This window comes from Mobula birostris, chromosome 2 (genome assembly GCF_030028105.1).
Source record: "Mobula birostris isolate sMobBir1 chromosome 2, sMobBir1.hap1, whole genome shotgun sequence".
Taxonomy (NCBI): Eukaryota; Metazoa; Chordata; class Chondrichthyes; order Myliobatiformes; family Myliobatidae; genus Mobula; species Mobula birostris.
This window is the reverse complement of record NC_092371.1, coordinates 241956283-241982366: the sequence shown is the minus strand read 5'-3', so window position 1 is coordinate 241982366 and position 26084 is coordinate 241956283. Positions and strand designations below refer to the sequence as shown.

Sequence of the window (26084 nt, the reverse complement as noted above, 5' to 3'; positions counted from 1 at the left end):
GTTCCTCTTAAACCACATACCAGACAAGATGAAGAGTAGCTTAGAGAATCGTCGACTGAAACTCTTCCAATAGATGCTGCCTGGCCTGCTGCGTTTACCAGCAACTTTGATGTGTGTTGCTTGAATTTCCAGCATCTGCAGAATTCCTGTTGTTAGCTTAGAGCTACTTGTGGTGGCTGAGAATAAATAAACAGATTGAAGGTTTGGCCAAGAGCTGTTCGGGTTGCCAATAAGTTCAAAATGCACCCCCACAGGCATCATTACACCAATGGGAGTGGCCACTGAGAAAAACAATACATATTGACTTTGCTAGACCATTCATGAACTCCATGTCCCTGATTGCTGTGGATGCTCTCTCAAAGTGGCCGGAGGTTATACCAGTGATGTCAACCACCTCAGCAAAATCTGTTTCTGCTCTGAGGACTAACTTCACCAGAAACTGCTTACCAAAACAAATTGTGAATGACACCGTACCACAATACATGTCAGAAGAATTCCAACTGTTCATGAAGAAAAATGGCTTCCGACATTTCAAGTCAGCTCCTCACTACCCAGCAATGAGTGGTTTAACTTGAATGTTTGGATAAAACTTTCAGAAGTTCATTAAAGTGATGGACTAGGAGGACATCTCTTTACAGCATGAGGTGAACAATGTGGTTTTTGTGTATTGGGACTCTGTTCATGTGACAACAAATCGAACACCTGCGATGCTGTTCATGAGCAGTAATCAGAGATCTCGTACAGACTTCCTGACACCTGACCCATGGAGGGAAGTACAGAATAAACAGTTTGGCCAGTTGCCAAATGAAGCAGCATGGAGCTTCAAGATTGGACAGGATGTCCTAGCGCGTGATTACTGAGAAGACAAGTGTACACCCGGTAGGATAGCTGCAAGAGCTGGAGCACTGATGTACTCATAGCCAGGTGATAATGCTAAGACTTTAAAAGACACTAGTCAGGTCGCACTAGGAGTATTGCCAGCAGTCTCGAGCCCTGTAAAGGATGTGTTGTCATTGGAAAGAGTCCAGAGGAGGTCCACGAGGATCCTTAGCACTACATAGTGATCTATTGTCTGTGCATGCACTGTCATCTACACATGCACATTGCTCCCTCCCCCCCCATCTCTCCCCCTCGCTGCAATGCGAATACACCAGTTAAAGCTATCTTCCACATGCGTGTTTTTATTTTATTTATAAGTCGTTGTGCACAGACAGAAGTTCTAATTCATTTATGAAGGGTCTGTGCCCGAAATGTCGACTGTTTACTCTTTTCCATGGTTGCTGCCTGGCCTGTTGAGTTCCTCCAGTAATTTTTGTGTGTTGCTTGGATTTCCAGCATCTGCTGATTTCTCTTGCTTCTAATTCCTTTAATTGGCTTTGGTATTAGCGCAAGTGCTTAAGTATTTGAAAATTCTGCGTTAATTGTTTTAAAACTGATTCAGTGGATTTAATTTCTGCTACCGAAGAATTACTACATAACACTACCATGTCAAACTCTATGTCCTTTCCTCACACCGTGGTACAGCTGGAGGGGGTAATATGCCTGATGCATGACTGTCAAAGAAATATAATTTCCAAGAGACACCCAATGATAGGAACATAGCTCTGCATACCACTCCCATCCATGTACTTAGCCAAATTTCTCTTAACTGTTGAAAGCAAACCTGGATTCTTCTCTTCCACTGGCAACTCATTACACAATGTCATCACCATCTGAGTGAAGAAGATCCCTCTCAAAGAACTTCCAAGTTACATCTAATTAATCTTACTTCTATGTTTTACTATTTAGTTTTTTTTTTATTCTGCACCTCCAGTTGTCAGGTTTTGCCTTCAATTGCATGTAACTTACTTTCAGAGTCTTTTACCACCATTAATTTCAATGTATTGAACAGTCACCTGAATTTCGCAGCATTTAGGACACAATTCCAGTCTTTACATGTGTGCAATTAAACATGGAGATCCAGAAGACACTGTTTGACCCTGTTTCACTCTTACTATATGTGACTGTATAAAAGCTTGACAACATGCAATATTAGTGAATTTGCAGTACCACGGTGATAGACCCCTGCCAGCATTGCTAGAAAAAGTTAACATTTGATCATTTCAGTCAACATAACTTTTCGTATGTAATAGATCTTAATTACTGCCAAAAACCTCAGATAGAAAATGATATTTTGCACAGATTATTTTCATTTCTGTTAATCTTCAGCCTGGAATGGATCACAACAGTAATAATTTCCTATCCAGTCACAAAGATGGACTGAACCGTTCAATGTACTACTTACAGTAGCCCAGAGGTTGCTTATCCTGGGGTTGGAGACCTGTCTGAGTGGGAAAGAGGCTTGTTTCGTTGTTTTTTGTCTTTTTTTTGTTGTTGTTGTTGTTACTGCTGCTTCTGTTGTTCTGTAGGACGTTGTGGGCATGCTGTGTTGGCACCCGAAGAGTCGGCAACCCTTGTGGGCTGCCCCCAGCACATTTTTGAGCATGTTGGTTGTTAACATAAACAACACACTTAACTGTATGTTTCGACGTACACATGATAATAAATCTGAATCTGAATTAGTGTCAGCATATGGCATGCACTTAATGTCATGGTTATTTGTGCAAATTGTTACTTACTTTTCCCACCATAAGATGAGAATTCAAAGGTATAATAGTTAACTGTTAAAGAATAACAATGGCACAACTAGGGAATGAGTTTTTTTTTGCTTTTGGTGATATTTAAAGGCACATTCCGCTGCCATAGGACACCTGACTAGGCAACTTCACTGGTGACTACTGGATGCCCAGACACATTCCAGAGTCCAGAGTGTGCTAAAATTAACATGGGGTACTTTCTCTGTTAATCAGCAGCTGACATATTTAGTGTGTCTTATTAATAAGAGTACTGACATCTCTTCATTAGTAGCCTTTCCAATTGTGCCATGCCAGCAGCTGCCACACCAGTGTTACTGATCTCTGCACAATAATAGGTATAATTTACCCCACATGAGAGCAGTGCTATTTGTTCAGTGGTGTTGTAACAAGCTGACAGTGACCTTTTAAAGGTATATAAAGATAAGGTGAATGGTTACAGTGTTTATCCTAGGAGAGGGGAGTCTAAAACCAGAGGGCATAGATTTAAGGTGAGAGGAAAAGGAACTAAAGGTGACTCGAGTAGCGTTTTTTTTTACACAGCATTATATGGAGCCAGCTGATAGAGCTGGGTACAGTTACAATATTTAAGAAACATTTAGACAGTTACATGCATGAACATTGACTTCTTAAACTTCCGCTAATGCCCCACCTCCCCCTCGTACCCCATCCGTTATTTATTTATATACACACGTTCTTTCTCTCTCTCTCCGTTTTTTCCCTCTGTCCCTCTGACTATACCCCTTGCCCATCCTCTGGGTTTTTTCCCCCCCTTCCCCCTTTTCCTTCTCCCTGGGCCTCCTGTCCCATGATCCTCTCATATCCCCTTTTGCCAATCACCTGTCCAGCTCTTGGCTCCATCCTTCCCCCTCCTGTCTTCTCCTATCATTTTGGATCTCCCCCTCCCCCTCCCACTTCAAATCTCTTACTAGCTCTTCCTTCAGTTAGTCCTGACGTGGGGTCTCGGCCGGAAACGTCGACTGTACCTCTTCCTAGAGATGCTGCCTGGTCTGCTGTGTTCACCAGCAACTTTGATGTGTGTTGCTTGAATTTCCAGCATCTGCAGAATTCCTCGTGGATGGGAAAGGTTTAGATTCTAACCCAACCTGGGGTCCATGGACCCCTCGGTTAATGGTTGAGGTCCATGGCATAAAAAAAGATTGGGAACTCTTGATTTTGAAGAATATGGGCCAAATGCAGACAAATAAGAATATTCAGGAAGCTACCTTGGTTGGCATGCATGAGTTGGGTCAAAGGTCTTGTTTCTAAATAATTTAGTGATATATATCAACACTGAAGTTCAATTCCTCAGACGTGAAACAATATTTCACAAAATTATATAGAAACAAGACCTTTGGCCCAACTGTTGGCCCACTAAAGTATGGAGGTTCTGTTTCTGTTTTGTAGGGCAACGATGGGACAATATCTGGGATATGATGTACTGTATTTGTCTCTTTATTTAAGGAAGAATGTAATTAAGGAGAATGTATTTAAGGAAAAGTAGTTCAGAGATTCCTGGAATAATTCTCCCGTTTTCTGAAGAAAATTGAACAGGTTAGGCCTCAAGTGTAGAAATTCAGAAGAACAAAAGCACTTGTGATGGAAACAAAAGGTCCTGAGAGGTCTTAGGATGGTATATATGAAAAGGATGTTCCCTCCTGTGGTAAACTTAGAACTAGCAGATGCTGCTTAAACATAGATGTCACTTATTTAAGACAGATGCAGCAAGGTAATGATATTTTAGAATGTGCTTCATCAAAGGACAGTGGAAATTTTTGAATATTTGTAAAGCAGAGGCAGATTGTTGTTTGGTATTTGAAGTCTAAAGTACATTTATTATCAAAGTATGTATACCACATGGAACCTTGAGACTCGTCTTCTTGCAAACAGCCACAAAATAAAAAAAACTATGGAATGCATGAAAAACCCCACTCAACAAAGACTGCCAAATATCCAATGTGTGAGAAAAAAGAGCAAATCGTGCAAACAATAAAAAAAAACAAATAATACAAAGAACATGAACCCCAGAGTGAGTGATTCCACAGCCACAGAGCCAGTTCGGTGCTGAGGCAAGTGTAGCTGCACCTTGCACAGAATGATAGTAGCAAGAAGAAAGGGAGATGGATCAGATGCAGGCAGGCAGGATGGGCTCAGGTGAGCTGACAGAGTAGTCAACTGAATGCCAGTTCATCTTCCGCAGTCAGCCTTGGCATCTTAATCTTTTTAATTTCGCCTGTCACTTCAATCCAGCCCAAAGTCGACTGCAGCAATGGCCCTCCCTCCATTCTAGAGAATTCAATTCACCAAATCCACCAAAACCCCAGATCGTTCAGACAGCTCAAAATTACAACTCCCAAAGGGAAATTACAGGCTGCAGATTGCAGTGATTATAGTCCAGAAAAACATACATGTTTTGGAATAGGTAGTAGTTTCGTTAGCTTCCCACAAAACTTTGCGGTATATCACCAGCTCCACAAATATTGCGAGAAGCAAGCCTCCTGTGCAGAACACTGTGGTGAAGTGGATTTTTTTTTTGTTTGAAAGGCCCACTGAATATCTGGGGCATTTTAAGAGGTTTATATTCATTGTTCATCACTAACCATAGCCTGTGTTACTTTTAATCTGTCTTGTTGCATTGCACAAAACAATTGATACTATTCAAGGTACAGAAGTGAGTACAGTGTATTGTGTGCGATTTTACACCCTAAACCTAGCTGGCCTTGAGTGGCTAAGTGTTTATTGTACAGTACACAAGCAACACACACAAAGCGTTGAAGAACTTACAAACTCAGGCAGTATCTATCAAGACTTCTGCTAATGAATAGTTTCGGCCCAATATATATTCTACTCCTTAGATGTTCCACTCCACCAGTACTTAGTGTGTACTTCTCAAGATTCCAGCATCTGCAGAATCTCTCACACAAAATGCTGGAGGAACTCAGCAGGTCAGGCAGCAAGTATTGAGAGGAACAGACAATTGACATGTCTGTCAATTCTTTATTCCTCCCCATAGGTGCTGCCTGACCTGCTGAGTTCCTCCAGCATTTTGTGTGCATTACTCAGGATTCCAGCATCTGTAGAAACTTTTGTGTTTATTATTATTCATGAGCAGCTTACTTTATGGTACGTTTTATTATTTTAGTTTGAAGTTGGCTGATATTGGTGGTCGTAAGAAACATCTTTAGTGCTGTATTGCATAGTGCCTTTTTAAATCAGTATGAAAAAAAGTAGCAGGAATGAGTGGCATTTCACTAAAGTCAGCCCACAAGCCAAAACAACATCCATTTCTCCATGCTCTTGTTACCTTTGTACAAGAATTAGTGCATACCTTTGCTCAAAATCTCCAGCTCAGTAATTTAAGTATTAACTGAGATCCCTCATGGCTTCAAGCAACTTTTAAGTCTTTGATTGTAATGTCTCAACGTTACTCAGACAATTCCCAATAAAAGTCTGCTGCTGATCCAAATTGACAACCATTTGGCACTGTCTGTCAATCCATGTTTACCAATTAAAACATCGGAGCCCTAAGAAGCCTTCTGATAATGAGAAACCACTACAGAATCTGGAGTATTTGTGGTGCGTTTGGCATTTTCTCACCTGCTGTTGTTCAAAGTTCAAAGTCCAAAGTCATTGTGATCTGACCAGACAGGGTGAAAGTAAAGCTGTGGTTTTTGTTTTAGTAGATAGTGATAAATGTTCAAGTTTACAAGATTTAGGTTATTTATAAGATAATCATGTCTTCCCAAATACAATCTTTATATGAGATTAACAGGACAAATTCTTCGATAATTTCATCTACTTAATTAAGAAACTGCTTAATTAATTGATTTTGACATAAAACAAATTTTTTTGGAGAGGAAATATCTTTCAAGGAGGATTTCTGTTCAAAGGCTGAGTGATTTTTCCTTTAAAGTTAGATGTCATTTCTCAAGTCAGTTTGCAACAGTGTGAAAATATAACCAGGGCAGAAGCCTACGAAAAAAGGTCTCAGAGTAATGAAGCAAAGCTTAGCACAAGGGACTAATATCAGCAAGCCTGTTCTTGCAAACCATCACGTAAGAGCCCTTAAATAGTTGCCGTCATCAGCTCTGGTCTCCTGCATATGGTCTCTTAGAACATGTGACAAAAAATGGCGAGAAGACTGAAGTAGCTATTCATGTGGTAGGAGTGGTCACTGGATTAAGTTTTAGATATGTTGACAAGACTGTGTGTTCCTAGTTTGAACACTGCAGCCACTGCTTCTCTCTCCCTCTCTCTCTCGCGCGCGCTCTCTCTCTCTCTCTCTCTCTCTCTCTCTCTCTCTCTCTCTCTCTCTCTCTCCCTCCCTCCCTCCCTCTCTCAATCCACCTGTAGCAACTGTGTGTGTTCTATTCTGCCGCTTGACTATTATTGCCTGTTTTTTTTTTGTTCAGCAGGCAGTGAACAACAAAGGCGCAGGTCGATTCAGGATTTGACAATTATTGGAACTGAATCTAATCAGGTAAGACTTGGTCATTTTAAAAAAAATTAGTCTTGTAGCATCTCAAAGGCCAACATGATGCTAAAATTGTTCAATTATATTAAGCCAAGAGCATTTTAAAATGTCAGATAATGGATTTGAAAGAGGTTTTTGAAGTACTTAAAAGGAGCTGATAAATAAACTCCCACTTGATGTTGTCAGCCTTTTCATCAGGTGCTTGATCGACTTGATAGGTGTGTACAAGATGAAACGAGGCATAAATAGAGTGGATAGCCAGACCCCCCCCCCCCCACCACCCCCAGGGCGGACATAGTTGATACCAGGGGTCGTATTTTTAAGGTGATTGCAGGCAAGTACAGGAGGGGGATGCCAGAGGTAGGTTTTTCTCGCTGGAACGCACTGGCAGGGTGGTGATTCAGGCAAATATTTAAGAGATTCTTAGATAGGCACAGGGGGGTGGGAAGTGTTAGATTGATCTTAGAGCAGGTTAAGTGGTCAGCACAGCTTTGTGGGCTGAAGGGCCTCTAGTGTGCTATACTATTCGATGTTCTATGCTCTATCCAGGAGTTCCCCACCTGGAATCCACAGACCCCTTGCTTAATGGTAATAGTCTATAGAGTGAAAAGGTTGGGAACCTCCGCTCTGTGCTCTGTGCTAGATGTATATGTTCTTTGTTCTGCTCTGTATTCTATATTCAAACTCCTGATGCAGCACCACTTGCTCATGCTGTCTGGGAACTTTCAATCTCCATGTGCTGACATAGAGGAGCGTGTGAACAGGTTGTTCAGCCCACTGACTGTGATGTCAAATTAAACTGATGCCATCTCCATTTCTCTACTCTCTGTTGGATCATGTGTCTGCCAAAATGCTGCTATCAAAACTGCTTCTACCGCCACCCCTGGCAGCAGGTTGTGGACTTACTACACTCCCTGTATATAAAAAAAAGGCTTACCTCACATGTTTGCTTTAACTCCTGGAGATTTTCCCAATAGTGGCAGAGTCTAGGAGCTGAGGTAAGATTTTTACACAGAGAGTGGTGAGTGTGTGGGATAGAAACATAGAAAATAGGTGCAGGAGTAGGCCATTCGGCCCTTCGAGCCTGCACCGCCATTCAGTATGATCATGGCTGATCATCCAACTCAGAACCCTGTACCAGCCTTCCCTCCATACCCCCTGATCCCTTTAGCCACAAGGGCCATATCTAACTCCCTGCCCTGCCAGGGATGCTGGTAGAGACAGATACATTAGGAACATTTAAGAATTTCTGAGATAGACACACGGATGATCAAAAAAGTGGAGGGCTACGTTGGAGGAAAGGATTGGATTGATCTCAGAGTAGGTTAAGATGTCGGCACTGCCTCGTGAGCTGAAGGGACTGTACTGTGCTGTGATATTCTCCCTTCTCCCATCCGATTTCTGAGTGGACATTGAACCCATAAGCACGACCTCACAACTTTGTTGGTTTTTTTTCACTACTTATTTAACCATTCGATACTTATATACTTACTATAATTCTGTTTTTCTCTCTATTATTATGTATTGCATTGTACTGCTGCCACAAAGACAACAAATTTCACAACGTATGCCAGCGATATTAAACCTGATTCTGATTTTGACAGAAGATTAGTTCTGAGCTGCAGATTTCATCCTCCCATTGCCGTAAAATCATGAGCTGAAAACCAACTGCATTATTTGGAGAACGAGAGAACATTTTTAAGCAGAGGAGGATGTATGATAATGGAAGTTCACCATTTCTTCAGTCTAGTTCCATATTCCCCCATTAGAGTTACTGTATTTCTATTTTTCCACTTATTATCTTCCCCAACATTTTCCTTGCACTTATTTTAACAGATAACTTTCATCTATTTAAATTCTTGACTGCTGGTTTAATTTATCATTTTACGGTTTTGCCTTATCTACACCATTCTTTTCATGTGCTCACTATTCTTCTTAGACAGCAAGTGCACCCTTAGAGTTTGATGAAACAACTGTACAGGACAATGATTAAAAGATAATGGTTATATGAGATGATGCCCTTGCAACATCTGTACCCATGTTCACTTTCTCTGTATTTATTGGCACCATATATACTCTGAGACATCTAGATAGGCACATAAATATGAAGAAAATTGTGTGGGCAGAAGAGTTTAGTTTAGTTTCCCATTTGATTACTAATTTAATTGGCTTCGCACAGCATTGCGGGCTGACGGCTCTGTTCCTGTGCTGTACTGTTCTGTGTTCTGATTTTTGGGGAGCAAATTTTTTTAAACATTTTCCTATTTCGTAATGTTAAAGTGAAAGTGTAATGTGCTACTTCATGATCAATTGGTTACTTGCTAAATCACATCCAATTAATTAATTCTAAGAGTCCTATTTTTTTTATTCTAAAATCAATTCAAGGATTTTTTTTATTCTCAGGCTTCCCGGTTGCCAGCCCAAATGAATACTGAATAGAAACTGTTTGCTTTTATATTCATAATTCGCCTCTTTATGCCTCCACTCAACTTTATCTCTGAACCTGACTGCCAAGTCCATGTTTGGGAGGAAAAAAGGTTTTGAATAGTAAATAACCAGGAAAATAATGAGTGAATCTGTACATTCTGCAATGAAACTGTACAGCACTTTGGGCACTTTTCATGTCTCAGACTCAGAGTATTACATCACAGGAAAAGGCCCTTTGGCCCATTTAGGCCCATCTAGATCCACCTTGTCCTTTATTGTCTGCCCCGCCCCATCTACCTGCACCAGGAATCAAACCCTCCAAGCCACTCCCGTTCATGTATCTACGCAGGCTTCTGGAAATGTTGCAATTCAACCTAAATCCACCATTTCCACCGGCAGCTCGTTGCACATCCGCACCACACTCGTAGTGACGAAGTTCTCTTTCAGATTCCCCTTCAACATTTCACCTTTCACCATTAACCCATGATCTCTAGTTCTAGTCTCACTCAACCTGAGGGGTAAAAGCCTGTAATCCAGGGAGTTATGCAAGTCAGAGTCAAGTTTATCGCGTTATGGACAAGTACCTGTTTGCACTGGTCCAATTACTTACTTGCACAGTGTTCAGAAGAAAGACATAATTTGGTATAATTGCTTAATTTTTTTATATAAGAAAACACAATCAAGACAAATTTAAAAAAGTTCATTTTACTCTGCAAAAATCATAGCCAAATCACAATTTACTCTCATCTGCTTCACGTCAGCAGCTAATGGGTGTCACTAGATGGCCATCAGGAAGACCTGGTTAAATTCCTTTTGTCGTAGTGATATTGGCGCTAATTGCCGCAACTTTCTGTCCTCTGTTCCATGGTCTGTCTATGGGAGAACAATGATTTTAACAAGGTGATCAAGTTAGGACCCCAGTAGATTGGTTCAGCAATGGGTTTTACTAAGTGATGCGCCGAGTTTGTTCATCTACACTGTTATCAGAAGATAATTGCTCTCGTCTCCTTTGTCATGCTTTTTAACTTCAGGCACTTGCTATTTTCTAATTGCCACCCCATTACTGTTTGATTGTGTAACCAACACTGCAAATACACTGGATGCAGTTAGTAAGGTTAATGTTCTTTAAATAAATATATAGAAACCCACATTGAACAAATCACAAAAAGGTTGTAAAATTAATGTCATTCTGTATTTTCCCCATTTGTTATTTTGCTCTGTGATGGGAAGTTATTTGTGTGGATTTGTGCCGTGTGGCAGAATAAACTTTAAATATTTGAATTAACAGCTCATTGTAGAGTCAAACAAAATACAACACAGAAACAGGCCCTACGGCTCATCTAGTCCATGTTGAACCATTTAACTACTCCCATGGACCTCCGTGCCCCTATGATCCACGTACTTACTCAATGTAATAGTTTAATAAAGTTATAAAAGCAGTTCAGGATTTATTTTGGCAACACTTTTCAGAACAGCTAAAACATAATTGTACAGCAGTTCAAACTCGGCTCTTTAAGGAGCTCCAATATGTCAAGTTACTAGTTTGATTACCCAAGCACAGTGATTACTTTTCCACATTTCACAGTTGAAATATTACACTAAGTATGATTCGTCAGTATGAAATTTGTTATGATAACATGTATTGTTCACACATTCAGGGCAGCAGAAATAGCAGCCGTTCCTCTAGTCCGAGTGTGAGGATGATCACAGCCACAGGAACTCCTTCTGAGAAAACGACTCGCAACTATGCATGGACGCCAGATGAATTAACAGGTGTGTCATGGTTCTTATTTAAAGCGATCCAGTCGGTAAGATGGACATCTCCTGAGAGGAATGGCATAGGGGAGTAAGTCATAGGAGCAGAATTATTCGACCCACTGAGTCTGCTCTGCCATTCCATCGTGGCAGATTTTTATCCTTCTCAACCCCATTTTCCTGCCTTTTCCCCATAACCTTTGATGCCCTGACTAATCAGAAACCTATCAACCTCCGCTTTAAATATGCCCAAAGGTTTGGTCTCCATATCTGTCTGTGGTAATGAATTCCTCCTCATCTCTGTTCTAAATGGAAGTCCCTCTTTTCTGGTCCTGGACACTCACTACAGGAAATATCCTCTTCACATCCAGTCTGTCTGATCCTTTCAATGTTTGACAGGTTTCAGTGAGATTCCCCTTCATCCTTATGAGCTCCAGCGAATACAGCCCAGGGCCATCAAATGCTCCCCATACATTAACCCTTTCATTCTTGGAATCGTTCTCGTGAACGTCCCCGGGCCCTCTTCATTGCCAGGACATTTTTTTTTAGATGAGTGGCCCAAATAGAAGAAGAACTATCTCAGTTTAATTTTGGCGGCACATAGCAAAGCGAGCAGTCAGGATTCAGTTCACCACTGTCTGTTGGAAGTTTGTGTATTCTCCCCTTGGCCATGTGGGTTTGCTGTCTGTGTTCTGGTTCCGTCCCACATTGCAGTTTCACCACTGTCTGTTGGAAGTTTGTGTATTCTCCCCTTGGCCATGTGGGTTTGCTCTCTGTGTTCTGGTTCCGTCCCACGTTGCAGTTTCACCACTATCTGTTGGAAGTTTGTGTATTCTCCCCTTGGCCATGTGGGTTTGCTCTCTGTGTTCTGGTTCTGTCCCGCATTCCAAAGACATGCAGGTTAATAGTTTAGTTGGTCACATGGTTGTGCTTGGGTTCATTGGGCCAGAAAGATCTGTTACCGTGCTTTATCACCAAGACAAAATTTATAACTCTAGTAGTATGTGTTATAGAAGGAGACAGGAGAGGAGATGGAAGAGCCTGTGGCCTGGTGTCAGGCAAATAACCTCTTCCTCAATGTCAATAAGACAATGGAGAACTCGCACCACTTCAGGGGAGCTCACATCACTCACGCTCCCCTTTATATCAGCAGCACAGCAGAGGGAACTGTGAGCAGTATCAAACTCCTGGCAGAGCAGAGCACATCACACACAACCTCTCATGGCCCAGAACACATCTTACGCAGTCAAGAAAGCTCACCAGCGTGTTCGCTTTCTGAGGATGCTGAAGGGAGCTGGATGATGCACATCAATATGCACGTCTTTCTTGTTCTACGAGTCTGTGGTGGCCAGTGCTATCATGTTTGCTGTTGTGTGCTGGGGCAGCAGGCTGAGGGTAGCAGACACCAACAGAATCAACAAACTCATTCATAAGGCCAGTGATGTTGTGGGGATGGAACTGGACTCTCTCACGGTGGTGTCTGAAAAGGGGATGCTGTCCAAGTTGCATGCCATCTGGGTCAATGTCTCCCATCCACTACATAATGTACTGGTTGGGCACAGGAGTACATTCAGCCAGAGACTCATTCCACCGAGATGTAGCACAGAGCGTCATAGGAAGTCATTCCTGCCTGTGGCCATCAAGGTTTACAACTCCTCCCTTGGAGGGTCAGACACCCTGAGCCAATAGGCTGGTCCTGGACATTTCATAATTTATTGGCATAATTTACATATTACTATTTAACTATTTATGCTTTTATTACTATTTATTATTTATGGTGCAACTGTAACGAAAACCAATTTCCTCCGGGATCAATAAAGTATGACTATGACTAGAGAGCATCCTAACATGCTGCATAACAGCATGGTACGGAAACTCCGCCGCAGCGGAAAGGAAGGAAGGAAGGCTCTGCACCGGGAAGGCAAAACTACCGAATGCATCATCGGCACCAGCCTATCCGCCATCGAGAACATATACAGAGAAAGATGCCAGGAAAAGGCCAGCGATGTCGTGAAGGATCCTGCCCACCCTGCTCATGGACTGTTTTTCTCTCTCCCATCAGGGAGAAAGGATGCTGCTCTATACTGAGGCGGTGTCCTCTGGTGTTAGACTCTCCCAGCGTAGGAAACATCCTCTCCATCAGGGCCTTTCATAATTGGATCTGTTTCAATGAAGTCATCCCTCATTCTTCACAATTCTAGTGAATACAAGCCCAGAGCCATCAAATGCTCTTCATATGACAAGTTAGTCAATGCTGGAAACATTTTCATGAACCTCCTTTGAACCCTCTTCATTTTCAGAACATCCTTTCTAAAATAAGGGGCTCAAAACTGCTCACAATACAAATGAGGCTTCACCAGTGCTTTATAAAATCTCAACATGACATCCTTATTCTAGTCCTCTTGAAATGATTGCTAACATTGCATTTGCCTTCCTCACCACAGACTCAACCTGCAAATTAACCTTTATGGAATCCTGCACAAGGACTCCAATGTCCCTTTGCACCTCAGATTTTTGTATTTTCTCTCCCTCTCATTTCTTCTACCAAAGTGCACGACCATTCACTTCCAGACATATTTCCTATTCTGATGCATCTGACTTTAGCTTCTCCTTCTCAAATTTCAGAGTGAATTCAATCATATTATGATCCCTTTCCTCTAAAGGTTCTTTTACCTTAAACTCTCTAATGATTCTAGTTCATTGCACAATAACCAATCCAGAATAGCTGATCCCATAGCAGACATCCCACCCTGCAAAAACTCATTTCAGGGAGGTAGCACCATCAATTTGCGGGAGACTTCTGGGAGAGGTGGGATGTCTGCAATAGAGTAGCTCCTTAGCAGCTCGCCAGCTAGTTTAAATAACGTTAGCTATGCTAATGAATGAATGACACCTGTTAAACTCACCTCAAAATGTCTTTTACAGTCTTAACCCGCCATGGGCAATAGAAAAGTCACTGTTGCAAACAGTGCGGCGAGCAACACTGTCATTATTTTGACCCCTATTAGGCAGGGGTACACTTTAGTGTAGTCTGGGGTGACGTACGTTTTATATTTTTTTGGAACACTCTGCCATGGCGCACTCTCACTCGCTCTCTCTCGTGGTCGCTCGCGCGCACTCAAGCGCTCTCGCTTGCTTTCTCACTCGTGCGCTCTCACTTGCTCTCAAAAAAATTGATTTCCGTGATATTGTATATAATTTGCGGGCATCAGGAAGCCACTATTAAAATGCAGGAGACTCCTGGAGGTTCCGGGAGAGGTGGGATGTCTGCCGTAGTGGGCTCAACCATGAGCTATTCTAAACAGCCATCTCATAGGCATTCTAGAAACTTCCCCTTCTGGAAACCAGCACCAACCTGATTTTCCCAATCTACCTGCTCATTGAAGTCCCCTATGACTATTGTAACATTGCCTTTTTGGCATGCATTTTCTATCTCCCGTTGTAATTTGTTGGCCTCATCTTACTACTGTTTGGGAGTCTGTATATAACTCCCATCAGGGTTTTGTTTACTCTTGCGGTTCCTTAGCATTGTCCATAATGATTCAACACCTTCTAAACCTGCATCACCTCTTTCAGCCAACTCTGCTGCAAGTTCACCTTATTCCATATACTGCACGCATTCAAGTACAACCCTCCAGTCCTGTATTCACCCTTTTTGATTTTATCTGCCTTTTATGTTGCAGCTCATCCTGTTGACTGCAATTTTGCCCTATCTACAGCCTCTCCTCACTACACATTGCCTCTGTTTGTAAACAAATTACGTCATCTGCAGCACTATTATACATCTTTCCTATGATACTTCTTGCACTGCAATATATACAGCTCAGTAGACTATTTGCACTATACGCAAACCTTTTGATTCCTAACCTTGTCTGAAGTCTTCCCAACATCTGCCTCAAGATACCACTCTGACGATGGCTGCTGTGCTTGCTCCTGCCTTCCTTTGCTAATCAATCACAAATGCTAATTGGCCACTGGTCAAAGCTCTTCTTCCCTGTAGCCCACTGCTGCCTTTTGTACTTAGGCAGTGGACCTGATTGAAGTCCCCTCCTCTCAAAACTTCCGATGAACGGATTGGCCACTGGTCTAGGCTCTTTTCCTTTATATACATAAAATCAATCTATGTATACAAGCTATCTTACGTATTCATATTTATTGTTTTTTATTATCATCTTTATCCTTTTCTTGTACTGTATCAGATCCAGAATAACAATTATTTCACTTTCCTTTATACTTGTATACTGGAAATGATATAAAACAGTCTTGAATGAAGGATATAGAAAACCCGATGACGGCGTATTGCTTGCATTTCTATCTTAAATGTCTATCTACGTACAGTACCATAATGCAACTCTTACATGCACTTTCTATTTGGTCCTCAGCATCTAACTCGTCATTCTGATTTTGTAAAGATATGTATTTGGTGGCAAACAGGGCTAGTAGTTTGCCTTCCAGGTACCAGGGTCCACGATGTTAGAGTAAGCAGCCAGAAGTCATGGTACATGGGTAGAAAATGGAGGAGGTCCTGAAAACAGAATACAGGGAGTTAGGAAGGAAGCTGAGAAACAGGACCTCAAGGGTAGTAATCTTGGGATTGCTGCCTGTGCCACGCGCCTGTGAGGATAGAAATAGAATGAGGTGGCAGATAAATGAATTGAAGAATTGTAGCAGTGGGCAGGGATTCAGATTTCTGGATCATTGGGACCTCTTCTGGGGTCGGTGTGACCTGTACAAAAAGGACGGGTTCCCCTTGAAGCCAAGGGAAACAATATTATTGCGGGCAGGTTTACTAGAGCTGTTGGGAATGGTTTAAGCTAATCTGGCAGGGGGAATAGGAACCAGTATGATAGAGCTGAGGATGAGCCAGCAGGTTTACAATTAGATGATGGGTGTAACATGAATATAAGGAAGAAGAAACCACAGATTGAGTACCAATGCAGAACAGTGCAAGAGTTAAATTGAATCACAAGAGTTAAAATATAAAAGAGGGAAGAATGCAGGACTGAAGCTGCTGTATTTAAATGCGCGTAGCAATCAGAATAAGTTGGACGGACTCATGGCACAATTAAGTATAATGTGGGCATCACTGAGTTGTGGCTGAAAGAAGGCCGTAGTTGAAAGCTTAACATCGAAGGATATAGTCATAGTCATAGTCCTACTTTACTGATCCCGGGGGAAATTGGTTTTCGTTACAGTTGCACCATAAATAGTTAAATAGTATTCTGTAAATCATGCCAGGAAATAAGTCCAGGACCAGCCTATTAGCTCAGGGTGTCTGACCCTCCAAGGGAGGAGTTGTAAAGTTTGATGGCCACAGGCAGGAATGACTTCCTATGATGCTCTGTGTTGCATCTCAGTGGAATGAGTCTCTGGCTGAATGTACTCCTGTGCCCACCCAGTACATTATGTAGTGGATAGGAGACATTGTCCAAGATGGCATGCAACTTGGACAGCATCCTCTTTTCAGACACCACCATCAGAGAGTCTAGTTCCATCTCCACAACATCACTGGCCTTACGAATGAGTTTGTTGATTCTGTTGGTGTCTGCTACCCTCAGCCTGCTGCCCCAGCACACAATAGCAAACATGATAGCACTGGCCACCACAGACTCATAGAACATCCTCAGCATCGTCCAGCAGATGTTAAAGGACCTCAGTCTCCTCAGGAAATAGAGACGGCTCTGATCCTTCTTGTAGACAGCCTCAGTGTTCTTTGACCAGTCCAGTTTATTGTCAATTCGTATCCCCATGTATTTGTAATCCTCCACCATGTCCACACTGCCCCCCTGGATGGAAACAGGGGTCACCGGTACCTTAGCCCTCCTCAGGTCTACCACCAGCTCCTTAGTCTTTTTCACATTAAGCTGCAGATAATTCTGCTCACACCATGTGACAAAGTTTCCTACCGTAGCCCTGTACTCAGCCTCATCTCCCTTGCTGATGCATCCAACTATGACAGAGTCATCAGAAAACTTCTGAAGGTGACAAGACCCTGTGCAGTAGTTGAAGTCCAAGGTGTATACTTTGTATCAAGAGGACAGGCAGGAAGGCATAGGCGGTGGTGAGGCTGTGTTGGTAAGAGACAGAATTACATCTTTACAAAGAGGTGACATGGGGTCAGAGAATGTTGAATCTTTGTGGGTGGAGTTAAGAAACTGCCAGTGTAAAAAAAAACATGGGAATCGTATACAAGCCTCCAAATAGTAGCCAAGATGTGGGAAGATTGTGAAGGAAGCTGGATGTATGTAGTAAGGGTAATGACACAATTGCAATGGAGGACTTCAATATGCAAGGGGATTGGGAAAATCTGGTTGCGGTTGGATCGCAAGATAGGGAATTTGTTGAATGCCTTTGAGTTGGCTTTCTAGTGTAGCTTGTGTTTGAGTGTACTTGGGGAAAGGTTTGGGTGTTGTGTAATAACCCAGAATTTAGTAGTGAACTTAATGTAATGGAACCCTTAGGAGGCAGAGATCATAATATGATTGAATTCATACTGCAATTTGAGAGGGAGAAGCATAAGTCACATGTATCAGTATCACAATGGGGTAAAGGGAATTACAGAGGCATGAGAGAGGAGCTTGCCCAGATGGATTAGAGGGGGATACTGGTGTGGTTGACGGCAGAGCAGAGATGGCTGAAGTTTCTGGGAATAGTTCACAAGGCGCAGGATAGATATGTCCCACAGAAGAAATAGTTCTCAAATTGCAGAGGTAGGCAACCATGGTGGACAAGGAAAGTTGAGGATGACATAAAAGCCAAGGAAGGTGAATGATTGGGAAGCTTTTAAAATCCAATAAAAGGCAATTACAAAAGCTAAAAGAAGGGAAAAGAGGACAAACTAGCCAATAATACCAAGCAGGATACTAATTTTTTTCCAGTATTACTCTTTTTTTCCACAAAGAGTAATAGGGAGGTGAGAGTTGATATTGGTCCACTGAAAAAATGATGCTGGTGTGGTCGTAATGGGGGACAACGAAATGCCAGATGAACTTAATGGGTACTTTGCATCTGTGTTCACTGTGGAAGACACTAGCAGTGTGCCAGATGTATGTGAGTATCAGGGAACAGGAGTGAATGCCATTGCTATTACAAAGGAAAAAGCAAGGCAAACTCAAAAGTCTTAAGGTGGCTAAGTCACTTGGACCAGATGAACTACATCCCAGAGTCTGGAGAGAGGTTGCTGAGAAGATAACAGATGCATAGGTCATGATCTTTCAAGAATCGCTTGAGTTCGGCATGGCCCAGAGGACTGGAAATTGCAAATGTCACTCCACTCTTTAAGAAAGGAGAAAGGCAAAAGAAAGGAAATTATAGGCCAGATAGCCTAACCTCAGTGGTTGGGAAATTGTTGGAGTCTATTATTAAGGATGAGGTTTTGGGGTACTTGGAGACTAATGATAAAATAATCAAAGTCAGCATGGTTTCTTTAAAGGGAAGTCTTGCCTGATAAATCTGTTAAGAGTTCTTCGATGAAATAACAAACAGGGTGGACAAAGGAGAGGCAGTGGATGTCATTTACTTGGATTTTCAGAAGGCGTTTGATAATGTGCCACACATGAGGCTGCTAAACAAGATAAATTCCTATGGCATTACAGGAAAAATACTGGCATGGATAGAGGGATGGCTGACAGCTAGGACGCAGCGAGTGGGAATAAACGGGACCTTTTCTGGTTTGCTGCCAGTGACTAGTGGTGTTCCTCAGGGGTCAGTATTGGAAACACTGCTTTTCACATTATTTGTCAATGATTTAGATAATGGAATTGATGGTTTTGTGGCAAAGTTTGCAGATGACATGATAGGTGGAGGGGTAGGTAGTGCTGTGGAAGCAATGCAATTGCAGCAGGGCTTAGACAGATTGGAAGAATGGACAGTAAAGTGGCAGATGGAATACAGTGCTGGGAGATGCACAATAATGGGTTTTGCTAAAAGGAACAATCTTGCAGACTATTATCTAAATGGGAAAAAGTTCAAACATGAGAGATGCAGAGGGACTTAGAAGTCCTCGTGCAAGACTCCCAGAAGGTTAATTTACAGGTTGAGTCTGTGGTAAAGAAGGCAAATTCAATGTTGACATTTTTTCAAGGGAAATAGAATATAAAAGCAAAGAGATGATGCTGAATCTTTATAAGGCACCAGTCAGGCCGAACTTGGAGTATTGTCAACAGTTTTGGGTCCCGTATCTCAGAAAGGATGTATTGCCATTGGAGAGGTCATTGGAGGTTCAGGAGGATGATTCCAGGAATGAAGGGGGTTGACATATAAGGAGAGTTTGACAGCTTTGGGCCTGTACTCACTGGAATTTAGAAGAATGCGTGAGTGTCTCATTGAAACCTACCGAACGTTTACAGGACTAGATAGTGTGGATGTGGAGAGGATGTTTCCTATGGTGGGCGTATCCAGAACGAGAGGGCACAGCCTTAAAATTGACAGGTGACCTTTTAGAACAGCGGTAAGGAAGAATTCTTTTAGCCAAAGAGTAATGAATCTGGAATGCTCTGCTACAGACTGTGGTGGAGGCCACGTCCGTGGGTAAATTTAAAGCAGAATCTGATAGTTTCCTGATTGGTCGGGGTATCAAAGGATATGGCAAGGAGGCAGGTGTATGGGGTTGAGTGGGGTCCAGGATCAGCCACGATGGAATGATGGAGCAGATTCAGTGGGCTGAGTGGCCTGATTCTGCTCCTATATCTTATGGTCTTGTATCTCTCACTTTCTTGTCTTCACTCACATACGATTGACTGCCTTGTTCTTTGAACTGCCTAGCACCTCTGGCAAATTGCTTAAATGTCCTTTCCACACACTTAAACTAGTACTAGCAATCTAGTCTGGGTGACGTTGCTGAAATTAATGCAAATATTAGACATTTTTAAAGATGAGTGCTGCCCATAACCATTGTTGTTCATCCTTTACACCTGTTAAAGATTCCATTTGCCCAGATCAGTCACTATCTGCATAACTAATATTGTGCCACGATGGAATTGTCAGATGCTTGCTAATTGTTCCAGTTCTGTAAAATTTTTTAAATTGTTTTAAAGCACAGCCATAAACTGGACATTTTGAAAAGTATTTACTTATCAAAAATAATTAATTTTCTAACAAACTATATAGTATATATGTATATATAGTGTGTCTGAAGAATATATATAGTTTTGTTCTTATCAAATCAAAATCAAATCAGGTTTAATTATCATTCAACCATACATAGATACAGTAAATGAAACAGCTTTCTTCTGGGGCCAAGGTGCCAAGCATACAAGATAGCAAGCAAAGAAGCATATTCACGCAAAAACAAATATATATATATATATATGAACCGTGAACGACGTGTCCTGCAATTGATGGTGCATTCTCCCACTGGTGTGTTGATGCACAGAATCCAGACTGGCATTGCACCGCATGGATACGGGACAGCAGCACCAATGGGAGAGGCCAGCCGCCCCCCCCCCCCCCCACCACAGACCCCAGCCGAGCGCAGATGGCGTACTGCGTCACCTCTGGCTTCTCCTCACCTAGTGTGCAGCAACAGGCAAGCCCGTGGCTTGAGGCCTAATCCTCACTAATTTTAAATTATTCCTTTCAGGAGGACTGGTATTCTCATTAAATATTCTTATTTCTGCTATTAAACCCATTAGCAGATATAGAACATAGAACAATACAGCACAGGAACAGGCCATTTAGCCCACAATGTTGTGCCGAACCAGCTAAAAAGCAAATGAAAAATACCTCCTGCCTACACCATGTTCATATCCCTCCATCTTCCTTACATCCAAGTGCCTATCTCAAACATCTCTTAAAAGCCTCTAATGTATTTGCCTCTACCACTATACCAGGCAGAGCATTCCAGGCATCCACAGTAGCACCAGGCAGCTGCACAAGTTTAATTGAAGAGAAATAAATTACATTAAGTTGTTTTGTTTGGTATGTTGTTTCATAGAAGGTCTTGCATTCGTCTTTATGCAAATTTTATCAATAATTTGAACTAGAAATTAAACACTGCAGTTTCAAGCATGATTTTCAAAGCAAAAGTTCAAAATCCAAGTTGTATGCAAATAGTGTGACAGGAAGGAAGTAATTATGTATAACTTGATATGAATAATTAATATAATATGATTCTAATTACTAAATTAAATACATGGGACTGAGTTATGTGCTTCAGACAGGATAGGTGATGATATTGTGGTTCTGCAGTGGAATATGGATAGGCAAACACTTACCTGATGAATTTTAATACAAGGAAGTGTGAGGTCATGTGGTTCGGTAGAGGTTCAAAGTTGAAAGTTAATTGATTATCAAAGTTCACATACTGTATGTCATCATGTACAACCCTGAGGCATACAAAAAGAAAGAGAAAAAATAAATAAATAAACAAACAAACAAGCAAGCAAGCAATAAATAATCAAGAACATGAAATGAAGAGTCAAAGGTGAATCCATAGGTTGTGGGCACAGTTCAATGATGAGGCAAGTAAAGTTGAGTGAATTTATCCTCTTTGGTTTGAGCTTAATAGTTGAGAGGTAATAACTATTCCTGAACCTTGTGATGTGACTCCTGTGGCTCTTGTACATTCTTCCTGATAGCAGCAGTGAGAAGAGAGCATGACCTCGGTGGTGGAGGCTCTTGATGAAGTTGTTTTCCTGCGACAGTGCTACGTGTAGATGTACTCAGTGGTGGTGAGGGCTTTACCTGTGATGGATTGAATCATATCCTCTACTTTTTATTGGCTTTTCGATACAAGGGCAGTAGGCCTTAAAAGGCAGATTGTTATCTGAACGGACAGAGTGTTTGTTACAGTGCATGAATCATAATATGTTGAAACCTTTACTATTCATGAACCTTTTTGGTCCATGAGTAGATGAAGAAAGAGGTAAAAATTAGCATTATTTGTCACTCACATGTACATTGAAACATCCAAACATACAGTGAAATGCATCATTTGCATCAACGACCAACACTGTCTGAGGATGTACTGGAGGCAGCCTGCAAGTGTTGCCAAGCTTCCAGTGCCAAGGTACAAACGTCATAAATGCCCATAACTTATTAACCCTCACCTCATACATCTTTGGAATGTGGGAGGAAACTGGAGCACCCGGAAGAAATCCATGTGATCTTGGGAAGAACATACAAACTTACAGGTAGTGGTGGGAAATGAGCCCCATTCACTGATCACTGTCATAATTGTATAAAATGGTACCTATCATTTAAAACCTCAATGACCCATTTATATATTATTTTAAACTCTACCATCTGTTTTCTGATGGAAAATCAATCCACAATCCATGCCAGTATATAACATCCGACACTAATTTTATTTAATAACCGAATCGTGGCAGTGAGAAGGATACTTGGCCAATATTTGCCAACTTTAACTTGTGGCCTGTGTGGCAAACAGGACCAAAAAGATGGTCTTGAATTAGGGCCGTTCAGAAAAGAAAGGCCGCAACCCTGAGGTAGAAGTAATGAAATGATTTAAGAAGTAATTGAAGATTATTAACAGCTATTTTTACTTACTTTGATTGCCGTCAATTATTTTTAAAGCCCACATGTCATGATCCATTTGAAGTAGGGCTAAGAACAATGTCAGTGACGTTGATCAAAGACTAGTGCAGGCTGATATTTTAATCACCTTCACTTCCCACTCCTTGCTCTGTTGGTAATCATCACAGCTTCCAAATTGCTATCTGAGATCAGGAAGCAATGACAGTTAAAATCCATTCTCTGTTTCCTCACGGAAGTTGTGAATCGAGAACCCCTGTTGCACTGCTGTGATGTACGCATCTCTTCGGTAATACAAAATGCTTTAAATAATAAAGAATACGAGGAAAAATATCCCTGTACTTGTTGGAGCTATAGATAGCTGAAATCCACTTGTACAAACAGCTGGTCAGTGAAGCTTATTTTATAAATGATGTTCTTTACCAGACTAAGCAAGCAGCTGCTTTCAGACAGCTGGACTTTGACAAGATTTGAAGTCAGTTCCCATAAATAAACATAACGAAATATATGTAGCCTAATAATTTGAGTTAATACTCTATAACAATTATCTTCCAGATACAAATGGTTCTGATAACTCTATCCCAATGGCATATCTTACACTGGATCACCAGTTACAGGTAGGATTGTCATTATGTATCCAAAACAACTGCTATTGATTATTTTAAATACTAACCACTAATGCATTGTGAAGTGAAATATTCTGGTGCCCTATGCTGATGTTCTGAATGATTCTCTAAAGTAATTTATGAAGTGAATATGCAGTTCAATAAATGTTCTTGTGACATAACTATAAAGCTTTACACTCTTAGGTGGTTTATGTCCACTTTGAAATTTAGATGACTGAAGAGAAGGGGAATTCTTTGAGCGCTTATCTCAGCTGCTATCTTGGCAATAAGAATACAAAACACTTGGAGGTGTTCAGCCAGTCAGGGTACTATCTGGGAAGAAAGTCGATGTTTCACTTTCCACAAAACCATAAGGCAGAGGAGCAGAATTAGGCCATTTGGCCCATCGAGTGATTTATGATCCCTCTCAACCCCATTCTCCTGCCTTCTCCCTGTAACCTTTGACACTCTTACTAATCAGGAATCTATCAGCCTCCATTTAAATATACCCAGTGACTTGACCTCCACAGTGGTCTGTGACAATTAATTCCACAGATTCACCACTTTCATGATGATAATTTTGTTCATGGATTGAGTGGGGACAGGTCTCGAAAATGCATGGGTTTATCCTTGCCCTTTCATAACATTGGTTTGTGTATTTTCCACATTATTCCCTGTGAACTGACGCAGTTACAGATTTTTATCCCTGTTCTTATCCATTCTTCCACCACATACGTTGAATATAATCCTACTATAGACATAAAAGTTCGTTGTTCCCTGAGATGTCTACCTATTTAATTTTCTGACTGGGGTTTTTAGATGAACTTGTGAAGGCAATTTTAATTTGTGATGTTTACATTTCTCTACAGCCACTAGCTCCATGTCCAAACTCCAAAGAATCCATGTCTGTATTTGAGCAACATTGCAAAATGGCTCAGGAATACCTGAAAGTTCAGACTGAAATAGCATTGTTACTACAGAGAAAGTAAGTGAGAGTTATTGGTATTTTTCTTTTTGTACAAGGATTAAGTTAAAATGATATCAAACAGCAAGTTTTTGTTATTGCGAGGTTGGATACTACTGCATGTTTTACAGAGCCACTCTCGGAGACAGAGTGCTGGTAAAACTCGTTACATGTGGCTGCCAGGTTTTTTTGTTCTTGGAGTGGTGGCATCAAAGCTAACTTGGATACCTCAAGAAGAAGGTGGCAGACGGCCACAACGTTCAAACAATAGGAGTGAGGGAGATATTGAATACTCTGATCGGGGCTCATCTCTAGGCCTCTCATATCAGAATCAGGTTACTTATCGCTGTCGAATATGACGTGAAATTTGTTGTTTGCACAGTGCAAAAGACATAAAAAGTCACCATAAATTACAAAATAAATGAGTAGTGGGAAAAAAAGGGAATAATTCAGAAATCTGATGGCAGAGGGGAAGAAGCAGTTCCCTGATTCATTGAGTGTAGGTCTTCAGGCTCCTATACTTCTTTCCTGATGATAGTAATGAGAAGAGGGTATGCCCTGGCTGGTGTGAGTCTTTAGTGATGGATGCCACCTTCTTGAAGCACTGCCTCTCGAAGATGTCCTCAGTGGTGTGCAGGTTTATGCCCGTGATTGAGCTGGCTGTGCCTCCTGACGTCCTGTGCTCTAGAACCTTCATACCAGGAGATGATGCAGCCTGTCAGTATGCTCTCCACTGTGCATCCATGGAGTCTTTGGTCAGGTAATTACTGCCTGTAATGATGCTGCTGTTTAGGGCAACAATGAAGGTCCTACATCTCTCTCTGTCCTTGCCCACTCAGATATAGATGGATTCTTCATTGCTGTTTCCGTAACATTTTTGTTTCACCAGTCAGGGTTGTTAACCCTGAGCTGAACCCTCGAACCTGGAGGTTTGCTAGAGAGGCTCCAGTGGATTTGAACTATGTACAAGGGGGGAGGGGAACCAGAGTGTAGGAACTGATGTAGGGGAGAAGGAAGAAAAAGGAGATAGTAAAGTTGTTCGCACCGTTAGTGATAAACAGAGAGTAAGAGGTGGAAAATTTCTTAAATGCATTTATTTTAATGCTAGAAGCATTGTAAGAGAGGTGGATGAGCTTAGAGCATGGATTGATACCTGGAAGTATGATGTTGTAGCTATTAGTGAAACATGGTTGCAGGAGGTGTGTGATAGGCGACTAAATATTCCTGGATATCATTGCTTCAGGTGTGATAGAATCGGAGGGACAAGAGGGGTAGGTGTTGCATTGCTTGTCAGAGAAAATATTACAGCGGTGCTCTGGCAGGATAGATTAGAGGGCTCGTCTAGGGAGGCTATTTGGGTGGAATTGAGGGATGGGAAAGGTGCAGTAACACTTAAAGGGGTGTATTATAGACCACCTAATGGGGAGCGAGAAATGGAGAAGCAAATTTGTAAGGAGATAGCAGATATTTGTAGTAAGCACAAGGTTGTGATTGTGGGAGATTTTAATTTTCCACACATAGACTGGGAAGCCCATACTGTAAAAAGGCTAGATGGTTTGGAGTTTGAAAAATGTGTGCAGGATAGTTTTTTGCAGCAATACATAGAGGTACCAACTAGAGAAGGGGCAGTGTTGGATCTCCTGTTAGGAAATGAGATAGGTCAGGTGACGGAGGTTTGTGTTGGGGAGCACTTCGGGTCCGGTGATCACAGTGCCATTAGTTTCAATATAATT

General features: G+C 41.6%; 1 protein-coding gene across 4 annotated transcripts in view; it reads left to right on the top strand.

The window, feature by feature from the left end:
• map3k7 (mitogen-activated protein kinase kinase kinase 7) overlaps nt 1–26084 on the top strand; it is a 163051-nt gene that overhangs the window by 129963 nt on the left and 7004 nt on the right. For 2 of the 4 annotated variants that reach the window (XM_072251658.1, XM_072251660.1), the window contains 4 exons: nt 7049–7113; nt 11193–11307; nt 23338–23399; nt 24257–24372. In XM_072251658.1, coding sequence (XP_072107759.1) covers nt 7049–7113; nt 11193–11307; nt 23338–23399; nt 24257–24372 — 358 coding nt within the window. Of the gene's footprint in view, nt 1–7045; nt 7114–11192; nt 11308–23337; nt 23400–24256; nt 24373–26084 lie in introns of all 4 variants that reach the window. The other 2 variants (XM_072251657.1, XM_072251659.1) reach the window with 1 other exon arrangement.